Genomic DNA, 19,604 nt, shown 5'->3' on the forward strand with positions numbered 1-19,604 from the left:
TTTGTGTTAAGAGATAGGGACTGCCCATTCAAATTACAGGTCTGGCTCAGGAAATATGATGGTCTTGTGTATTTAACTCAGAGGATCTGCTGTTCTTACGTATTTAGCTGTGTTCTGTAGATAGAAGATGAATGGTCCGTTGACTGGGTAATGCTTTCATTAGAGGCGCCTCATCTTCACTCATCCTTCACTGCAATCCCACCCCCCACTCTTTGCTCTAAGAAGTTGGTGGCACTGACAATTCTCCTGTTAACTTTTTAATTTTTTTTGCTCTGTTCCTTTCTCTCTCTTTAAAAAAAATCATACTCCTTTTTCCTTCCATTCAGCCTTTTACTCCTTGTTCCTCAGGCCTGCCCTCAGTGCCCTGGAAACCCACTGCTTGTTAGCTCTATAGGCCTTTGGGACTTGGAATCTCTGACCTCTGTTGCTGACATTATAGTTTTACTTTTTCAGATCCCAGCTTCTGCAGTGGAAATGCCTGGTTCAGCAGATGTCACAGGATTAAATGTCCAGTTTGGCGCCTTGGAATTTGGATCAGAACCTTCTCTCTCTGAATTTGGATCAGCTGCAAGCAGTGAAAATAGTAGCCAGATTCCCATTAGCTTGTATTCGAAATCTTTAAGGTATACAGCTTCCCACTTCTCTTTCTGGTTTTGATTGAATTAAGTCCTTTGCACAGTAAAACAAAACAGAGCCTAAGAAGTCACCTGATGGAGAAAATACACCATGTAGTGATGGGTTTGTGCCTCCATCACCAGTATCTAATTCCAGAATGTTTCTTCCATCACCCTAAGAAGAAATCCTGTGCCTGTTAGCAGTCACTCCCAGTCTCTCCCCACCCCATCCCCTGGAAACCAGTAATCTGTCTCTGAATTTGCCTATTTTGGACATTGCATATAACTTGAAAAATGCAATAAGTGGCCTTTTGTATCTGACATCTTTCACTTAGCATGGTGTTTTCAGGGTTCATCCATGTTGTAGCATGTATGCATTTTGTTTCCAAATAGTATTTCATTTTGCAGATACATCACATTTTGTTTATCCATTCATTAGCTTATAGACATTTGGGTTGCATCTCCTTTTTGGCTATTATGAATCATGCTGCTGTGAAAATTCAGTTAAAAATTTTGTGTGCTTTCATTTCTTTTGTATATATACCTAGGAATTGCTGGTTCATATGGTAACTCTCGTATTTAACCATTGGAGGAACTGTCAGACTTTTACCACAGTGGCTGTAGCATTTACATTCCTACCAGTAATCTATGAAGGATGCAGTTTCTATACATCTTTGCCAACGGTTATTTTCTTTCAGTGGAATATTTTATTAATAGAGAATCCCAGATTTTAGATTTTATTAAATGTTTTACTTTCTAGAGGCAAAATCTGATAATTGCTTGAGTTCCCTTTCTGAGGGTGGACTCCTGACATCTGGATTCCTTAAAGATTCTTAAGGATTCTTAAAGATGTCATACTGCCTGTCAATTAAATTATGTGGGTGTAATTTGGGAGACAGGGGAAGTGTGGTTCTTTTGAATCTTCATTTGCATCATTTAAATAATGCAATAGTATAAATTTGTAGTTACCGATATGTTTACTTAATTTAGAATATGACAACAAAGAGATGTAATCATTCTACTTCATGAAAACCTGTAAAGTGACACAAATTTATATCTCATGTCTTATATTCTTTGTAGTGATTCTTTGAATACCTGCCTACCAATGACCAGTGCAGTACAGAACTCCACCTACACAACTTCAGTCATTACCTCCTCCAGTCTGACCAGCTCATCGTTGAGCTCCACTAGTCCAGTAACAACGTCTTCCTCCTACGACCAGAGTTCTGTGCATAACAGGATTGCATACCAAAGCTCTGTGAGTCCGTCGGAGTCAGCTCCAGGAACCATCACAGTAAGTAGTCTTTCAGGTTTCTTCCTATAGGAAATCCTGTTTGGAGCTCAGTGCGTAGTTTGGGAAGTTAAGCTTTTTGGCTAAGATTTCCTTTTAGAGATTGGCTGACCTTTTGAGTAGAACCCGTAAAGTTTGTTGGATTTGCCATTAGTGGCCATCTCTTGAAATCTGTGTTTCAAGCACCTGTGGACAAGGATTGTGTGAATGGACCCAGACAGTTGGTATAAGGATAGTGTAAGGATACACCCTGAGTTGTTCTGAGTGGTTTGGATGGGGTAGGCAGGGACTAGAGTCTGCAGTATTTCACTTTCCTGTAAGGCAAAGACATTCAAGCATTACAGCGAGAGCTACTCTAAAGAGCGGATAAGAACATGAAAATAATAAAAACAGTGGATTTGGCATAGAAGAAATTTGGGTACATTGTCTTAAGTTTCCTTCTAAGATTCTGAGGAAATTTGTACATATCAACTTAAGAGTTTTTCCTCCCTTCCTTTTCCATCTTTCATGTTAGATATTTTCCTCAAATATCTGGTGATTCCAGGCTGCCCACTTGACACAAAAAGGTTAACTGCCTATGGGGGTGGGTTGTTGGACGTGGGCTTTGGTGAGGGACAGTGTAAGTGGCCATTTCTTTAGGGGTGGGGAGCTCCTTTGTCAGCATCTGTTGGCCATTTCTGTTGAGTTTGTTTGGATTCTCCAGGGACTGTTCTTCTAGTCTCTTTCCTGTAGGGCCTGTTACCTGTCTGTCAGTCTCTTAAGAGCCTAGTGCAAAGAGAAGGATGCCATTGGAATACTCGTTTTGTCTGCATTGACTTGATCCATGTTTTTTTTATAGTCCTCCTGGCCATGTGTTAGCCTCTTGATGAAGTGTAGAGCCTGTGGGAGAAGGTGGAAGGGGCGTGTTCACCCTGCTGTGCAGAGTTTAAGCAAATTCTCCTACATTTAGCCCTAGCTCTACACCCACTCCCAAAGTTTTTTGATATGTATAAGTACCGAGTTGCTTGGTATGGTTCTTTGATGTAAGTTGAGTGGTTTTCTGGTTTTCCCTATTACTGGTTTACGATTTGGCTTCACCGAGTCAGCTAAGACAGTTACTATCAGGCATCTGCTTTCTACTGTACAAATTTTGTTGCTCTCATTTTCTACCTGTATTTGTCTTTCTGGGTTTACATATTTTTATTTTATTTTATTTTATTTTATTTTATTTTATTTTATTTTATTTTATTTTTTTGGGGGTACACCAGGTTCAATCAACTGTTTTTATACACATATCCCCATATTCCCTCCCTTCCTTGACGCCCCCCCCCTCGAGTCCCCCCCACCCTCCCTGCCCCAGTCTTCTAGGGCATCTTCCATCCTCGAGTTGGACTCCCTTTGTTATACAACAACTTCCCACTGACTATTTTACACTTGGTAGTATATATATGTCTGTGCTACTCTCTCGCTTCTTCTCAGTTTCCCCTTCACCCCCCGCCCCCTCCCATACCTCGAGTTCTCCAGTCCATTCTCTGTATCTGCTTCCTTGTTCTTGTCACTGAGTTCATCAGTACCATTTTTAGATTCCGTATATGTGAGTTAGCATACAATATTTGTCCTTCTCTTTCTGACTTATTTCACTATGTATGACAGATTGTAGTTCTATCCACCTCATTACATATAGCTCCATCTCATCCCTTTTTATAGCTGAGTAATATTCCATTGTATATATATGCCACATCTTCTGTATCCATTCATTTGTTGATGGGCATTTAGGTTGCTTCCATGTCCTGGCTATTGTAAATAGTGCTGCAATAAACATGATGGTACAAGTTTCTTTTGGGATTATGGTTTTCTTTGGGTATATGCCCAGGAGTGGGATGACTGGATCATATGGTAGTTCTATTTGTAGTTTTTTAAGGAACCTCCAAATTGTTTTCCATAGTGGCTGTACCAACTTACATTCCCACCAACAGTGCAGGAGAGTTCCCTTTTCTCCACACCCTCTCCAACATTTGTTGTTTCCAGACTTTGTGATGATGGCCATTCTGATTGGTGTGAGGTGATACCTCATTGTGGCTTTGACTTGCATTTCTCTGATGATGAGTGATGTTGAGCATCTTTTCATGTGTTTGTTGGCCATCTGTATGTCTTCTTTGGAGAAATGTCTATTTAGGTCTTCTGCCCATTTGTGGATTGGGTTATTTGCTTTTTTGGTATGAAGCTGCATGAGCTGCTTGTATATTTTGGAGGTTAATCCTTTGTCCGTTGTTTCATAGGCAATTATTTTTTCCCATTCTGAGGGTTGCCTTTTAGTCTTGTTTATGGTTTCTTTTGCTGGGTTTACATATTTTTAAAAAGCGTATATTCTTGATATATCTTCTTTAAGAAATTTATTTTTATGATTTCCAGCATGGCAACCACTAGCCACATGTAGTAGTTTATTCAAATTAAATACACAGAAGTTCAGTTTCTCAGACACACCACATTTTAAATGCTCACTCTCTAGATATAGTTAGCTGCTACAATATAAGACCAAGCAGACACAGACAGTATTTCCATATTGCACAATATCCTGTTCCCTTGGAAAGTGCTGGTCTGTAGTTTTTAAAACATAAATCAAACCGTGTGCTTAAATCTCTGTCACCTCCACAATGTCTCAGTTCCAACTCTAACTTTACCTCCTGTTCTGCTTGTCCATATCACTGTTCACCTCATTTCTTGATCAGCTCATTTCTGATCTCTCCCGATCATCTGTTGCTTTATTTTTGTTCCCACCATGCTTCTGCCTAGAATTTCCCCCATCCCAAATAATATGGTTCCTTTGTTATGTCAGTTTGTCCATTGTTTGTGGAGTTTTTTGGTTTTGTTTTTAATATGTATATATTTTAATAAATTTATTTATTTACTTATTTATTTATTGGCTGCATTGGGTCTTTCGGTCTTTGCTGCTGTGCGTGGGCTTTCTCTGTTTGCAACGAGTGGGGGCTACACTTTGTTGTGGTGTGTGGACTTCTCATTGTGGTGGCTTCTCTTGCTTCGGGGCATGGGCTCTAGGCACATGGGCTTCACTAGTTGCAGCACACAGGCTCAGTATCAGTAGTTGTGGCTCGAAGGCTCTAGAGCGCAGGCTCAGTAGTTGTGGTGCACAGGCTTAGTTGCTCCTCGGCATGCAGGATCTTCCCAGACCAGGGATCGAACCTGTGTCCCCTGTATTGGCAGGCGGATTCTTAACTGCTGCGCCACCAGGGAAGTCCCTGTCTTTAATATTTTTTTTCATTGAAGTATAGTTAAGGTACAGTGTTGTATTAGTTTCAGGTATACAGCAAAGTGATTCAGTTATACATATCTATTCTTTCTCAGATTCTTTTCCATTATAGGCTATTACAGGATATTGAAGATAGTTCCTTGTGCTGTACAGTAGGACCTTGTTGTTCCATTGTTTGTATTTTAAAAATGATTTTCTAGGTGGAATGAAAAGTTCCTAAGGTATGATGGCAGCTGTTTCGTTCCCTTTTCCTATTCTTTTCGTCTGGTGTAGTTTTGAGAAGACTTTCTATGTCAGGGTTTGTGCTGTCTTTGATGCACATGCTTGATATCATGTGTATGTATTTACTGAATAGTGAACCCTCATTGAGTGGGAGGCAAAAGAGTAGAACTTTGATTGCTCTCCACCTATTTCTTGCACATAATTTCATTGTTTTAAGAGTAAAAGGTGTTGTAAATAAGATTTTATGAGCAGAAATCATACTGAATTTCGGTTAAGGCAGAGTCAATAGCTAAAAGGTTTGTTTTCATTAGTAGTTTTGACATTTTTGAGAAGGTCATCGTCTCAGCTTCCTTGTCCCATCCAGGACCAGTGTCTGAGCCCTGTAGGCTCCACTGTCAGTCAGTCTTTGCCGGGTCTTCCCACCCAGTCTGTGGAAGTAAAGTTTTCCTTGTGAGGATGCCTCCTCCTATGAGAAGGCTCCACTGAAATGCTTTATGGTTAACTCAAACCAGTTGTTTTCAGATTCTGTTCTTTTTTGGGACTGCCTACCACACTGTCCTAACTCACCCTTCTACCACCCAGTCTAGAAAAAAAAAATGTTTCAAAGTAGCATCTCTTTCTCTCTGAGAACCATTTTGTTAATATAAAATATGATAATTCCTTGTATGAAAGTTATCTTCGTTGTAATTTGGAGCATTTTTTTCCTCATATGTGGGGTACTCAGGAGACAGAATGTGCATGAGACAAAAAGGCTTGTGATTTAAGTATAATGAGAGTTCTAAGTCCTTCCTGTGGCTTAATAATTTTTAGGACTGTTTCATTGCTTCCTGTGCTTTTGGTCTTATGTTTTATCCTTGTTACTTCCTTAAATACCTAGTTTGGTTTTAAAAAGTTCAGCTTGTTGAGATTTATTAAGAATTTGTATTGCCTCTCCTTTCATTAAGAAACAAAATAGGCCATAGTTCTTTGCTTAACTCATAATGCTTCACGTTTGTGGCTAAATCCCAATAGAAAGTCATCTAGGGGGCTTCCTAGATGGCTCAGTGGTTAAGAATCCGCCTGCCAATGCAGGGGACACGGGTTCGATCCCTGCTCCAGGAAGATCCCACATGCCACAGAGCAACTGAGCCTGTGCGTCACAACTATTGAGCTCATGTGCTGCAGCTGTTGAAGCCCACGCACCTGGAGCCCATGCTCTGCAACAAGAGAAGCCATGGCAATGAGGAGCCTATGCACCACAATGAAGAGTAGCCCCCACTCACTGCAACTAAAGAAAACCCACGCACAGCAACAAAGACCCAACACAGCCAATAAAATGAATGAATAAATGAAGAAAGAAAGAAAGGAAGAAAGAAAGAAAGAAAGTCACATAGGTTGTCATTTGATTTTGTGGGTTTACTTACTTTGTTTTCTCTTTCTTATAGAATGGACATGGTGGTAGTCGAAGTCAGCAGACGGTAGACAGTAAGTATATGAGCTAAATATTCTTGTTGTGGCTGATGGAAACCACAGACAGCAAAAGAGTGTAGCTACTGTGTTGGGGAAAGCAATTGGCCAATGGCTAATTCTGCAAAAATAGTCCTTTTACATTTTTTCTGATAGCTGTGTCTGATCCATCTTTGGCATCATTTCTTTGGATTTAGAGTTTAGCTAGAGATTCCCTGTGACCAGGTTGTAGCTGATGGTATTATTAGAAATGTTACATCCACAGCAAGAAGGAGGTCTTGCATTATTCTGCCCTTGTCAGACTGCACCCCAAGTGTAGAATATAGGCTGGATTTAAACAGTGCTTTGCTCAGAGGCCCAGGTTACAGGATGGTCAGAGGGCTCTGACTTCAATAATGTGAAAGATGTTTAAAGCAGAAATTGGTGTGCTCATTCAGGGAGGACATTGTGAGGAAGAGAGAGAAAATGTTGCTCACTGTAAACACTTGGAAGAAAAGGAGGGGCCCCTCCACATCTGGCACAGCTCAGTGATCACTGGAGATTATGTAGGTGAATCCCTGTTAGTTGTTTCCTTTGTTCTTGGCTAGTTTATCTGTGGTTATGATCATTATCTAAAATGAAGCTGATTTTCGTTCATCATTTAAATGGGTATCCACTATCAGGTATGGAAGCCCAAAAGACCCTTTATTTATTTAGGAATTTTTGGAGTGTGGCCGTGGAATTTTGCCAGACCAGGAGTAGGCCTCAGTTGGAATTGAAATGACACATGTTATTTACCCAGAGTTGCATTTGGTGTTGCTGGGCCGCCAGAGCAGCAGATAACATTGGTAGGTCTGAGAACATTGGATGTCACAGGAAGTATGGATTCCACAAGCCATGGTGGAAGGTTTCTTTTGTCCAGATGTAGGGTCAGGAATACATAGAGGTAAACCAGAGGTTTTATTTGGAGTTTTTAAGTGAGATAGTGAGATGTGAGATGCCCGTAAAACACAGTGCGCATTTTAGATAGGTTTTTAAGAAATTATTTATTTATTTATTGGCTTTGTTGAGTCTTCATTGCTGTGCACAGGGGCTTTCTCTAGTTGCGGCTAGTGGGGGCTACTCCTGCGGCGCACGGGCCTCTCATTGCAGTGGCTTCTCTTGTTGCAGAGCACGGGCTCTAGGCATGCGGGCTTCAGTAGTTGCAGCACACGGGCTCAGTAGTTGTGGCTCGTGGGCTCCAGCATGCAGGCTCAGTAGTTGTGTGTGGCACACAGGCTTAGTTGTTTCATGGCACGTGAGATCTTCTGGGACCAGGGATCGAACCCTTGTCCCCTGCACTGGCGGGCAGATTCTTAACCACTGTGCCACCAGGGAGGTCCCTTTAGATAGATTTTTATCTCCCATGCTATCTTCTCCAGCTGTCTCTCCCTCTCTCTCTCTCTCTCAAATTCACACTAACACAAGTTCTTTGAGAGGCTTTCTGTGAACCTGTCAATGTGATCCGACACCCAGGGAGGTGAGTTTGGGGCCAGGGACGTTTGTGGTGTGTTTATCTGGTTTCTGTAAGAACAAGTATCATTTGGGAAGGACTGTCAGTAAAAAGCAAGCCTCAGGGGTGTGAAGACCACTCTTAAGAACTGACCGCGCTGTGTTTGCACGGTTGCTGCCTATGCTGGTTTCCAATCTGTCCTCCCTTTAGAGACCAGCGTGTGTCTCCTGGACTCCCAGGGCCTCCTGAGGAAAGGCGCTGCCCCCTCCTAACTGGGAAAGACAATGATGCTTTATTTCCAAGCACATATCTGAGCTGTATGTGTGGATGGCACTAAAACTGAGTCTTTTCTGCAGCTAGGATTGATCGCATTCATGCGCTTCTGAAAGCCTAATGCGCGTTTGTGCACTCTGAGGTCTGTTCTGTTCAAGCACACGTGAAGGAAGTGCTCACTGTGCTTTTGAAAGCAGGTGTGGACAGCAGGGGTGTCTTCTCTAGATTTTAGGCACGTGTAGCTCGCCACTGTGTATGTACCCTGGGCTCTCAAACTGCTTCTGCCCTAAACTGGCTGTGAGCTTTCAGAGTCAGCCTGATGTGATACTCATTTGATAGAAGCAGACCTGACCCCTGGGTGGCTCACCTACCAGATTTTCACTGTCCCTTGTTGTGCTCATGTTGTAACAGTATTTGTCAGTCCTAGAGCCTCTTTCCCTTTCTGGGTGTGGTGCTCAGGGTCGGGTTCCTTTAGTTGCGAGGAGTATGTTCACCCCTTAGGGGCCGTGTATGATGGTAAAGATATCACTTCCCTCCTTGCCTGGGGCCTGTGTTCTGACAGTCCTTTCCACAGTCACAGCAGACAGACAAGGGCCTCTCTCTGGCGTGCTTGTGCATTTTCCCCGGGCAGGGGGTGGGGTGGGGTAAACCTGGTATATGTCTCAGCAGAGTCTGGCGTGTCACAAAACATTGAGCATATTTCCGATACTCACGGTTGATTCTGGAGCTAAATAGATCTGTTTCTTACAGCTACTTCATCCGTTCCAGCTCCAAAGACAACAGACCCTCCCTCTACCCTCGCATCCGTGGGCTCCCTGCCCAGCACCACCTCCTGCACTCCGCTCCTGCCCTCAGCATCCCAGCACACTGCCACTCTGCCCTCCTTGTCCCAGCCTGGTGACCTGGCCAGCAGCCCCCTCTCTCAGCTTAGCAGGTATGTGAAAAATATGGGCCCAGAGTCTGAGGCACACGGGGGCGACGTCCTGGAACCCTCTAAGTCGCTGTTCCCACAAATAGAACCCACTGTTGCTCCCAGCTTGACATCCTGGCCTTTTGCAGTAATGCCGTGGTGTATGTGGCTGGGTGGGGTCTCACAGCGCTGAGTGTGGGAGCCTTGCTGGCCTGTAATACCTCTGCTGTCACAGATCCCTGGCACCCCTGAGAATGGGGTGGGGCCGAGGGATCACTGCTGCTCTTCTTCAGCCCTCAGGAGGGTGCCCTGAGCCTTGTCCCTCCTCCCCATTCTAGGCCCCGTCACTGTGACGTGGGGTGAGAGTGCTAGGGGATTTCTGAGCAGGTCTCTGCCTTGCACGTGTCATAGTTTCAGAGATGAAGTGATCAGAGCAGGGCGCAGGAGAATGGAATTTGTCCTTACCCTTTCTTCTGAGTAGAGTCCTCCTCTTGCCTCCTGTAGCCAGGAACAAAAGCATTTGGTTTGAATTCTGCATTTGATGGGAATTCAAGCTCTGACTTTGGCATGTGGGGTTGAACATAGGAACTTTCTTCCCTCACACATACATTTAATGGGGTGTCTAAAGCTGGCAGTGTTCTTAGTGCAATCCTGTTCTTACCATTTACAGTCTATAGAGCAGATGGTTACAGTCACCTGAAGCTGGTTCTGTGGGTTTCCCAGAACGGGATGTCCCAGATCCTCATGCCAAGGGACCTTTTAGATCATATCTAACCACAGAACGCCTGAACTGGGTTCCAAGGCAACATGGAATGAAGGGTGTGAAGCCAGGGCCTCTGGTGAGGGGATGGGGCGAGGTTGTATGCAGCCTGCCTAGAAGCGTGGGCCCCTCGTGTGGAGTGACATGGGGACACACGGTGCTCTGTCTTGTCTTCCAGCTCCCTCTCCAGCCACCAGAGCAGCCTCTCCTCCGCGCACGCGGTGCTGTCTGCCAGCACATCACACACGGTAAGTGTGTTCCTGGTTCCCTCACCCAGCACCCTGCTTAGCCAGCTTGGAGCTTAGTCATGTGCAGGTGGCGCTTTAGTTTGTGGATTTCAAATATCTGAAGTACTCTAATCACGTGGCTGTAATGTCTCCATCTAGGTACATGGTTTGAATGGATGATTTCCTAGGCACCATGGAGGACATCTTGCTTCCTAAGTCCATGCCTCCGTGGAAGAATTGGTTCTCCAGACCTGATAGATAATTGGCAGGGCTGTCAGGTGGTGAATCCATTCCCAAGAATTCACTGAGCTCCCTGTTCATTATAGGAGGTCTTTCTACCTGGCAGTGTTGGTTTTATTTTCTGGGGCTTCTTATGTTGAGGTCTTTGCGAGTTTTTTAGAGGAAAGTAGACCCGTTGCTAACGTCCACTTGGGCTCCACTAAAAGTCAAGTTTAATCAAGAGCAGTGTCCCTGGATAGCACTGTGTTACTTTGTGAAGTCCATTGTAGGGAGAGCGCTTGAAGGGAAAGGGAGGGCTTATGCGTCTCTGAGACTGACAGCCCAGTCAGTGTAACTGCGTTCCAGTTTGCTGGTGGTCATGCCATCTCAGGCCATCTTCCCCAGCTCAGAGGCAGAGGCTCTGGGAACGTTGCTGTTGAGGAAGGAAGTGTGGAGGGTGGAGAGGCAAGAGTGGAAGCACCGGCGGGGTGCCAGCTGGCGAGTGTCCTGATATGCTGAAGAGTGAGTGAGATGGTTGTTCCTGAAGTGCTGCTTCTGAGCTGTGGAGCTGGGAGGATGGTCTCAGTGGTGGGGCTCAGTCGAGACCGTGTGGGGTGAGGGGTGAAAGGATGTGGCGAGGAGGCAGGGCAGCAGGTGGATACGGTACTAGAAGCTGGGAGAGACTGGAACATGGAAGTACAGGTGCCTGGAAAGAACAAACTGTCCCTCTCCTGGGAGATCGCAGGCTTCTGCAAGGTGGGAGTAGGTGGACCCTCAAGCAGGGAGGGCAGTTTTGGGTGCAGGTGAATGGGGGAGTTGGGAAATTGGGGAAATTTGTTTCCTCTGAAGAAGACAGATCTTTCGCTGTAGAATGAAGTGATGGAAAAGGTTCAGTGTGTCCTTCATCAGGATCTGGCTCACATCGTGGCTGTCATACTCTAGCTTTCCAAGTGAAATCTGTTCACACGTAATTCTTTGTCTTAAAACACACAGATACCGTCTTCATAGCAGAGATTGGTGTAAATATCTCTGCCCTTGGAGTAGGTTGCCTACCAGCCAGTGCTTCCTGTTTGGCCAGTGGGAGCCCTAAAATGTCCCCCTTGTGAGCCCTGGAGAACTGGCCTCCTGTTCTGGGTGCTGTGTGTTGGAGCCCAGAGCTCTTGCTCTCATGCTGCACTCTGTGTCTTAGTAAGAAACCCCAAATCATGCAGTCCCTGTGGCCACAGCTGGAATCGCCTCTTACAATTGCTAATGTAGTCACAAGATTCAATAATGAGAGACATAGAAAGATATATACTGAAAAGTTTTTGTCTCTTTTCTACTTGGTTCTACCCTTTTCCTACTATTTCCTTGATTCTCTATAGTTGTTTTTTTTTTTTACCCATAAAATGCTTCTTGCCCTTTTTCTTTTCCTGTAATAGAAATGGGAGTATGCTCTCCATAGTGTCCTTTATCTTCTTCTGTCACTTAACAGTGTGTCATCAGGAGGTTTCTGTGTTGAATCAGAATTCTTTGTTCTTTCTTCACAGCTCTGCTGCCTTAGATTATTTAATCAGTCCTCTGATGGAACCTTAGGGCCATTTTTCAGTCTTGATACTTTAGGAATATTGTGGGTTCGGTTCTGGACCACTGCCGTAAAACAAATATTGTGGGAAAGTGAATCACATAAATCTTTTGACTTCTTAGTGCATGTAAGTTTTGTTTACACTATACTGTAGTGTTTTAGGTGTGCAATAACATTATATCTACAAAAACAACATACGTATCTTACTTAAAAAATACATTATTAGCTAAAAATGCTAGCCATCACCTGAGCCTTAAGCAACTTGTAATCTTTTTGCATTTGTAACATCGGAAGTCACTGATCATCCTAACAGATATAATAATGAAAAGATTATTAATGAAAAGAATATTGTGAGAATTACCAAGATGTGATGCAGGAGACAGGAAGTGAGCCAGTGCTATTGGGAAAATGGTGCCAGTAGACTTGTTTGACCAAGGGTTGCCTTAGACCTTGAGCTGTGTGTGTACAAACAGTGGTGTATATAACATTCTGCACATGTTGTTTCAGGTGTGCAGCTGTGTCTAGAGGTTAAACCCTGGAGGAGGAATTGCTAGGCGTTTGTCAGTTTATACAAATTGCCCTGCATAGTGATTTTAACCCGCTTACCTCTCACTAGCAAAGAATGAAATGTCCTCTTTCCCTGCTACCTCCTGAAATAATGTTCCCCAATACTTGTATTTTTCCAGTGTGTTAATAGAAAAATGTCAGTGTAGTGTTTAATTGAAAGAGCTTGAACATCTATTTTATATATTGGAAAGTCATTAAATTTCCTTTTGGGTGAGCTGTTTACATTTTTCACTTTCCTGTCAGGTCTGTGGTGTTTATTTCTGTAGCTGGGAGACTAGTAAGTAGCCCTTCATGATGGGAAGTGTAAATATTTTTCCTAGGTTTGTCATTTTATAAATATTTTTTATTTTTAACATTATTATTATTTTATAAATATTTTTCATTTTTAAATAGTTGGATATATCATAGTCTATCAGAGCCAGGTCTTTTCCACTCTGTTTGTAAAAGAAATCTAGTGTTTTCTCCTGCCCTTCATGTTCTGTGGAAGGTTTGGTGCGGCTGTGCTTTTCTGGGCCCATCTGAGGAGCTGTGTGACAGCCCTCAAGCTGTCAGTCAGACCAGCAGCTTGTCTCCCTCTCAGATTTGAGAGGTGAGGGGGCAGATGCAGGAACCCTATCAGGGTCCCCTGAAGACAGGAGAGGCTCGCTGGATGACTCTTGAGGTCGAGGTCCTGTGGGTTCCCCCCACTCCCCAGACTGGGAATGTTCTTTTTTTTCTTTTTTTTTTAATCCTGTGATTAAAAGGTCGTGTAGTAGCCAGTGACATCACCATGCAGTGGTCCAAACTGTTCCTGATTCTGTGCCAGGTGTCCTCGGCTCCATGCAGGGGACTGTGGAGTGGGTGCTGGGCAGCCTCGGCCCCACTCTGGCTCTCCTCTCCCTGGTTCTGGCTGTCCATCTAGGTTGAAGGAGCAGGAGTCCTGGGGAGCCCCAGGCGACTATACCGTCAGTGGTCTTCACTTGCTGAACCGATTCTGGATACTCGTGCTTGGGCGAGCAGGGCAGCCTCATGGGCTAGGGCCTGCACAGAGCCATCTGTGCCATGGAAGGCAGAGCACATGGTGGTCCCTTTTCTCCTGGTCCTTCCTGTTCTTCAGCTTCTCCTCCAGGAGTTTCCCAGGTTCTTTGTTGTGTATACGTTCTGATTTGGAGGCTGGTCTCAGTCTTGCAGGGCCTTTTCCAGCTACCTTCTTCGACCCTTGCTTTGCCCAACCAGGCGTATCTCTTCCACCCGCGCCTCAGCCCTTGAAGCGCTGCCTGATGCCGTGTGACTCGCAGCTGGGCAGGACCCTCGGCACTCAGGCTCTTCAAAGCTTTCTGCTAGGTTTTGCCCTTCTTTCCTCGGTGGCTCTTGTGGGGCAGGCATGGGGCCGGGCCAGTCCTTCTTGGTAGGCCTGGTGACCTACAAAGTGTCACCAGATTCTGGAGCAAAGGCCTCTCCGCCACCTGTGACTTCAGATCAGAAGAGCCAAGAAGGATCTGAGTTGGGCTGGGCTGCCTGTGGCCCCGGGCTCCACTCTCCTGAGGCTCCTTGCTTTTCTGTGAGGTGGGTTTTCACCTCATACTGAGATTCTCTCTTTTCATCTGTGACCTAAGGTTTACTTGGGGTTTCTGTGCTTCGTTTCACTTACCAAAGCATGAGCAACTTTAATGATTTTTAGGAGGGTTTTTTGTCATAAATCTCAGTTTTAATGGTCTTGATGCTCAGCTGACCGGTTGTGTCCCGATGGCCTCCTCTGGCTGCAGGGTGAGGGGCCACGGCGCGCACACAGGTCCGCCTGAGACTGCGGCCCACAGGCCGGGCCGGTCCTCGTGCACGCTGGCGCCCGGCCCCCGGACCCCTATGTCCCGGCTTTTGTCTCACCAGCACGCCGGCGCGGAGAGCGCCCCCGGCCTCCAGGCCGCAGCCACCTTCTCAGCGGCAGCCGCCTCTGCCTCGAGCGCCGCGTCCTCAGGGCTCAGCCTGCCGAGCAGCGTGAGCACAGTCAGCGGCCTCTGCCTGGGCGGTCCCGGCGGCAGCACCCGGGCCACGCCCTTGGTGACCTCAGGTGTGTGCCCCGGAGGCCGAGGCGGGCGGGCGCGGGGGGTGCCGCGGGCACCGGAAGCTCACCGGCTCTGGCTCTGCTGCCGCTCGCGTGGCCTCTTTGTTCTGCCGACCTCTGGAGGCCTGGGTCTTGCAGAGCTGATGTGGAGGTGGGGGCGGCCAGGTCTGGGGCATCCTGAAATCAGTTTCTGGGGGGAGTGCTCCCCTGGGCAGGATTCCTGGCAGCCTTTGTGCTGGTAGCTCCCCGTTCTTTTCTGTCCTCGCTCGTCCCTGGAGCGGAGAGGACGGCGCAGCTCTCACGGGCTCCTTCTGGTCACTTGGTGTGACCGCCTGTCCGCCAGACCTGGGCAGTCTGTGTGGGGCCAGCAGACTCGTCTGGTAGCAGCAGCTCCCCTGCCTCTGGCCCAGCCGGTCCCTCTCCTGGCGCGGCCCGGCCGGTTTCGTTCTGAGGGGCGTGCCGTTCCTGCTGTTGGGGTCCGCGCAGGGCAGCGTGGCCTGCGGGCGTGGGTGGGGCTGGTGTTTCGTGTCACAGGGCACGGGACCCTCTGACGACACAGCCCGGCTGTGGTGGCGTGTGCTTCGTCTCCCCCGCCCCCCACGTGGCCTCCGTCTCTCCTGCCCCCCCGCGTGGCCTCCGTCTCTCCTCCCCTCTTGACTGTGGCCTCACCTGGGGCAGCACCACGACAGTGAGCTCAGCACCCTCTGTGCCCACAGTCGCTGAGGGGTCTCACTCTTGTGGGCGCTTCACTCCATTAATGTATGTCTTTACAGGCAAAGCGCCCCCCAACCTGCCCCAGGGGGTGCCTCCCCTGCTGCACAACCAGTACCTCGTGGGCCCCGGAGGACTGCTTCCTGCCTACCCGGTGAGCGCACGTGGGGCTCCTGGCTGGCCCGGCTCCCCGCACCTTGGGCTGGCCCCTGGCAGGACCTGGGGGGGGCCTCAGCTTGCTTCCCTGAGCCCACCTCTGCCACCAGGATCCCGGGCGTTTCTCCAGCCGGACTCCATCAGGGCAGGGCGTCTCCCCACAGCAGCTCACCAGGTCCCCTTCCTGAGTGTGTCCTATGCCCCCAGCCTTCTTTTTGGCCCTCCACATGGGCCTGGGCTTCCGGGGGATGGTGTGTGGTCTCTAACAGCCTTTTTGGTGCTCACACAGATTTATGGCTATGATGAGCTCCAGATGCTGCCGTCACGGCTGCCAATGGTGAGTGGGATTTGAGGTGGTGGCCGGGGGGGATTCAGGCTCTGAGTTTCACATGTCCCACCTGCTTGGCAGTGATTGCCTCCCTGTCTGGCCCTCAGGACACTTGGCCTGAGGACTTCCCTCAGCACCACAGCTGAGAAAGCTGCTTCCGGGTGGTCGCTGTGCCTGGTGCAACTATAGCCTGTGCACGGGAGTGTCCGGTGCTCATGCCCAGGGCTCTTGAAGATCACTGGGACTTGGGGCCCCAGTAGGCAGAGCCCCTCCCAAATGTGGGTCCTTCTTTTCCCTCAGGTTCCACACACCGCCACCCCCCCACCCCGCCCCGCCAAAGAAAACCAGAAAAAGACAAACCCTAGGACGTGGAGTTGTCTGCCCCTTTTAAAATTTTTTTTAATTAATTACTTTATTTATCGGCTGTGTTGGGTCTTCGTTGCTGCACACGGGCTTTCTCTAGGTGCGGCGAGTGGGGGCTACTCTTCATTGTCGTGCTTGGGCTCCTCATTGCCGTGGCTTCTCTTGTTGCAGAGCACAGGCTCTAGGCACACAGGCCTCCATAGTTGCGGCACACGAGCTCAATAGTTGTGGCTCGTGGGCTCTCGAGCACAGGCTCAGTAGTTGTGGCACATGGGCTTAGTTGCTCTGCAGCATGTGGTATCTTCTTGGGGCAGGGATCGAACCCATGTTCCCTGCATTGGCAGGCGGATTCTTACCCACTGCGCCACCTAGGAAGTCCCTGGACTTTTTATAAAGTCCTCTCCAAAGTGCCATCTCGTCTTTGGCTTCTGAAGTGGCCGTTGGTGATGCTTGTGATGGCAGCTTTGTTCTGAGTGAGGAGCTGGAGCCGGGTCTTTAAGGGCCCTTCTGGGTTTAGGCTGCCATCCCTGTTTGTAAGAACGCTGGCCCCAGGATCTGTCTGGTTGCTGCAGCCTCACTCGGAGGCCAGCGTTGCCTCTTTATTTGGGCCCTTGCTACCAGGATGAAACACTGGGCCTTCTCTGGAATGGCCCTGTGAACAAGACTGCAGTGCAAGAGAGATACAGAACGAGGCATGCTCCCTGCCCGGACAACGTGCAGGCTCCTGCACCGCTAGTCTCTTCTTGGTCTGATGTTTCCCAGACTCCGGATCATTTTCAGCAGACCGGGGCACCTGTCACATTGTTAGGGAGTAAATAGCTATTTGGACACCCACGTTAACTCTACTGGCTATGGTCTTTCCTTTTCCCCAAGTGAAGGTGAGGTGTCCTTCCTCGGACTCTCCATTGGTGTTGCCCTCACTTGGGCTGGCCACAGAGAGCTCAGGGAGCTGCAGGTGCCACCTCTACCTCCCAGGCCCAGTGGCTGAAGCTCGAGTCCCTCAGAGGACACTTTCATCTGCTGGAATATTTCCAGAGGCTGGTAGCTGGGTAGCTCTTCCCCAGTGTGTAAACCAGCAGCCTGGGCGGCCCAGAAAGGATGAGGACATGCTGGGATTTCTAGGGTGGAAAACAGAACTTAGGGTTTCTGGGGCTGCCTTAAACTCTTAGGGCTTTGTAGGGAAGCTAGAAGTGGCCCTGGTCCCCTCATGAAACCTCGCAGCTAGGAGCCCCAGGGCATCCGAGAGGGAACGCAGGAGGTGGTCCTGACTGCACCTGCATGTGGCACCTGGTCCGTCCCCAAGGAGTGGCTCATTGGGATCCCAGGCCTGGGAATCATCCTGCTCCATACTCCTTTTATCTTTTTGTGCCTTAGAAGAAATCACCTCTGATATATTTCTTTCATTTTTCCCCTTTGGTCATTTCTTAGGCTCTGGTGCTTTTGTGCCTCATTTCCACCTTTGGATTTTCTTCTGTGAAAAAGAGCTCCCCCTCCTGGGCTTCCTCCAGGCCTGTCCCCATTTGTGTTCTTCTAACTGTGCTTTCCTAGCCTTGCCTCCTCTTGCGGTTCTGGTCTGAGAATGCTATGGATTCCTCGGAGGTTTCCTGGAGATGAGGCCAAAGGAGGATGTAGGTGCCTTTCCTAGACACTGTTGCCTATGAGGAAAGCAGGAGGGCTTCCCTCGGCTCAGAGGCCCAGGGTGCAGTATGTCCAGGGCTGGCAGAGCCCTGGGTGGTAAGGGTCAGGGCAGGCCTCCCCTTCTCCACAGAGCTCCACTGTGTTTCACCTCTTAGCGTCCACACTGCTCCTGGCTCCTGTGCAGTGTCAGTGTTGCCAGGACAGAGGATGGTCTCTCCTAGCTGAGGACCTGGCATGTACCTACCTGGCATTGCCGCCCTGACCCCTGTTAAGTTCTTTAGGCTCCTCCTCCTCCTCAGGTTTCTAATCGTCCCGTTCACTTCCCTAGCTGCCCTTCAGAATCCCTCTCACTGCAGAAGCCAGTAGAGTTGGTTTGGCCCGTGACCTTCACCAGCATCCATCTGTGACGTGAAGTGGATGTGTGTGACTGGGCCTCCAGTGGCTCTGCCCGGGGCAGGCTGAGGGATCCGTGTGTCTACGTGCTGTGTGGCTGCCACACTGCACAAGTGCTGCCCTCTGGTGGTGTGCCTGTGACGTCCCTGCAGTCTAGTGGGCCCGGGGAGCGCGGCCTTGCCTGGAGCACCTGTCGTGCTGACTGAGCCTCTCTGGTCTCTCCTAGGATTACTATGGGATTCCTTTCGCTACACCCCCAGCTCTCGCCAGTCGAGATGGCAGCCTCACGAACACTCCCTATTCAGGTTAGTCTTGTTCAGGGGGGTTAAGGGGGGTGGTGCTCATAGGACTGGCCTGTAGCTCCTCCCAGGAGTCGGGAAACGGAAGCAGAAGGGCTGCAGAACCTGCCAGCTTCCTGTTGTTGAGCTGGCAGCCAGACCTGTTCCTGTTTGCAGGGGCCGGTTTGGCCCTTTTCCTGGTTAGATAAGGGGCAGCGACTGGATTCAGTGCTCCTCTTCTTCTAGGTGATGTCACAAAGTTTGGCCGAGGTGACTCTGCATCCCCTGCACCCCCCACCACCCTGGCTCAGCCACAGCCGAGCCAGTCCCAGGCCCACCACACAGCCCAGCAGCCCTTTCTGAATCCTGCCCTGCCACCTGGCTACAGCTACACTGGCCTCCCCTACTATACAGGCGTGCCCAGTGCCTTCCAGTATGGGCCCACCATGTTTGTGAGTATTTATGGGGGTGTTACTGCAGCTCCAGGAAGCAGAAGCAGGGAGGGAGGGACAGGTCCCCACCCAGAGTCTCACCTGGCCTCGAGGAATGAGTCAGGCTGGGGGTGAGGTTACCTTCCCATCTGTTTTGAGATCTAGCATGTGTTGCGCTAACGAAGACCTGTCCCTAGGGGTTGTGCCACATGCTGCCTGAGGCTGAGCTGGGGTGACCTGCTCCCCCCTGCTCTGTTCCTCTCCTAATGCCTCTCCTGCTTGTCCCCCACCAGGTCCCTCCGGCCTCAGCCAAGCAGCATGCTGTGAGCCTCGGCACCCCCACGGCCCCTTTCCAGCAGGCCAGTGGTTACGGCCAGCACAGCTACAGCACAGGTGAGGGGTGCTCCTGCCACAGAGAGGCGCGGAAAGGGCAGGCTCGCCCAGCTCACACGTC

General features: G+C 48.6%; 1 protein-coding gene and 1 non-coding gene across 2 annotated transcripts in view; both read left to right on the plus strand.

Moving 5' to 3' along the window:
* UBAP2 (ubiquitin associated protein 2) overlaps nucleotides 1-19,604 on the plus strand; it is a 113,600-nt gene that overhangs the window by 93,059 nt on the left and 937 nt on the right. The window contains exons 17-27 of the mRNA XM_057724148.1: nucleotides 454-623; nucleotides 1,695-1,908; nucleotides 6,799-6,838; nucleotides 9,315-9,498; nucleotides 10,413-10,482; nucleotides 14,678-14,858; nucleotides 15,626-15,717; nucleotides 16,009-16,056; nucleotides 18,668-18,746; nucleotides 18,966-19,171; nucleotides 19,444-19,543. Coding sequence (XP_057580131.1) covers nucleotides 454-623; nucleotides 1,695-1,908; nucleotides 6,799-6,838; nucleotides 9,315-9,498; nucleotides 10,413-10,482; nucleotides 14,678-14,858; nucleotides 15,626-15,717; nucleotides 16,009-16,056; nucleotides 18,668-18,746; nucleotides 18,966-19,171; nucleotides 19,444-19,543 — 1,384 coding nt within the window. The remainder of the gene's footprint in view (nucleotides 1-453; nucleotides 624-1,694; nucleotides 1,909-6,798; nucleotides 6,839-9,314; nucleotides 9,499-10,412; nucleotides 10,483-14,677; nucleotides 14,859-15,625; nucleotides 15,718-16,008; nucleotides 16,057-18,667; nucleotides 18,747-18,965; nucleotides 19,172-19,443; nucleotides 19,544-19,604) is intronic.
* Nucleotides 8,564-8,645, plus strand: LOC130847272 (small nucleolar RNA SNORD121A). The gene has a single exon (XR_009052053.1). It is a non-coding gene; the product is annotated as a small nucleolar RNA SNORD121A (small nucleolar RNA).

This window comes from Hippopotamus amphibius, chromosome 2 (assembly GCF_030028045.1).
Source record: "Hippopotamus amphibius kiboko isolate mHipAmp2 chromosome 2, mHipAmp2.hap2, whole genome shotgun sequence".
Lineage (NCBI taxonomy): Eukaryota > Metazoa > Chordata > Mammalia > Artiodactyla > Hippopotamidae > Hippopotamus > Hippopotamus amphibius.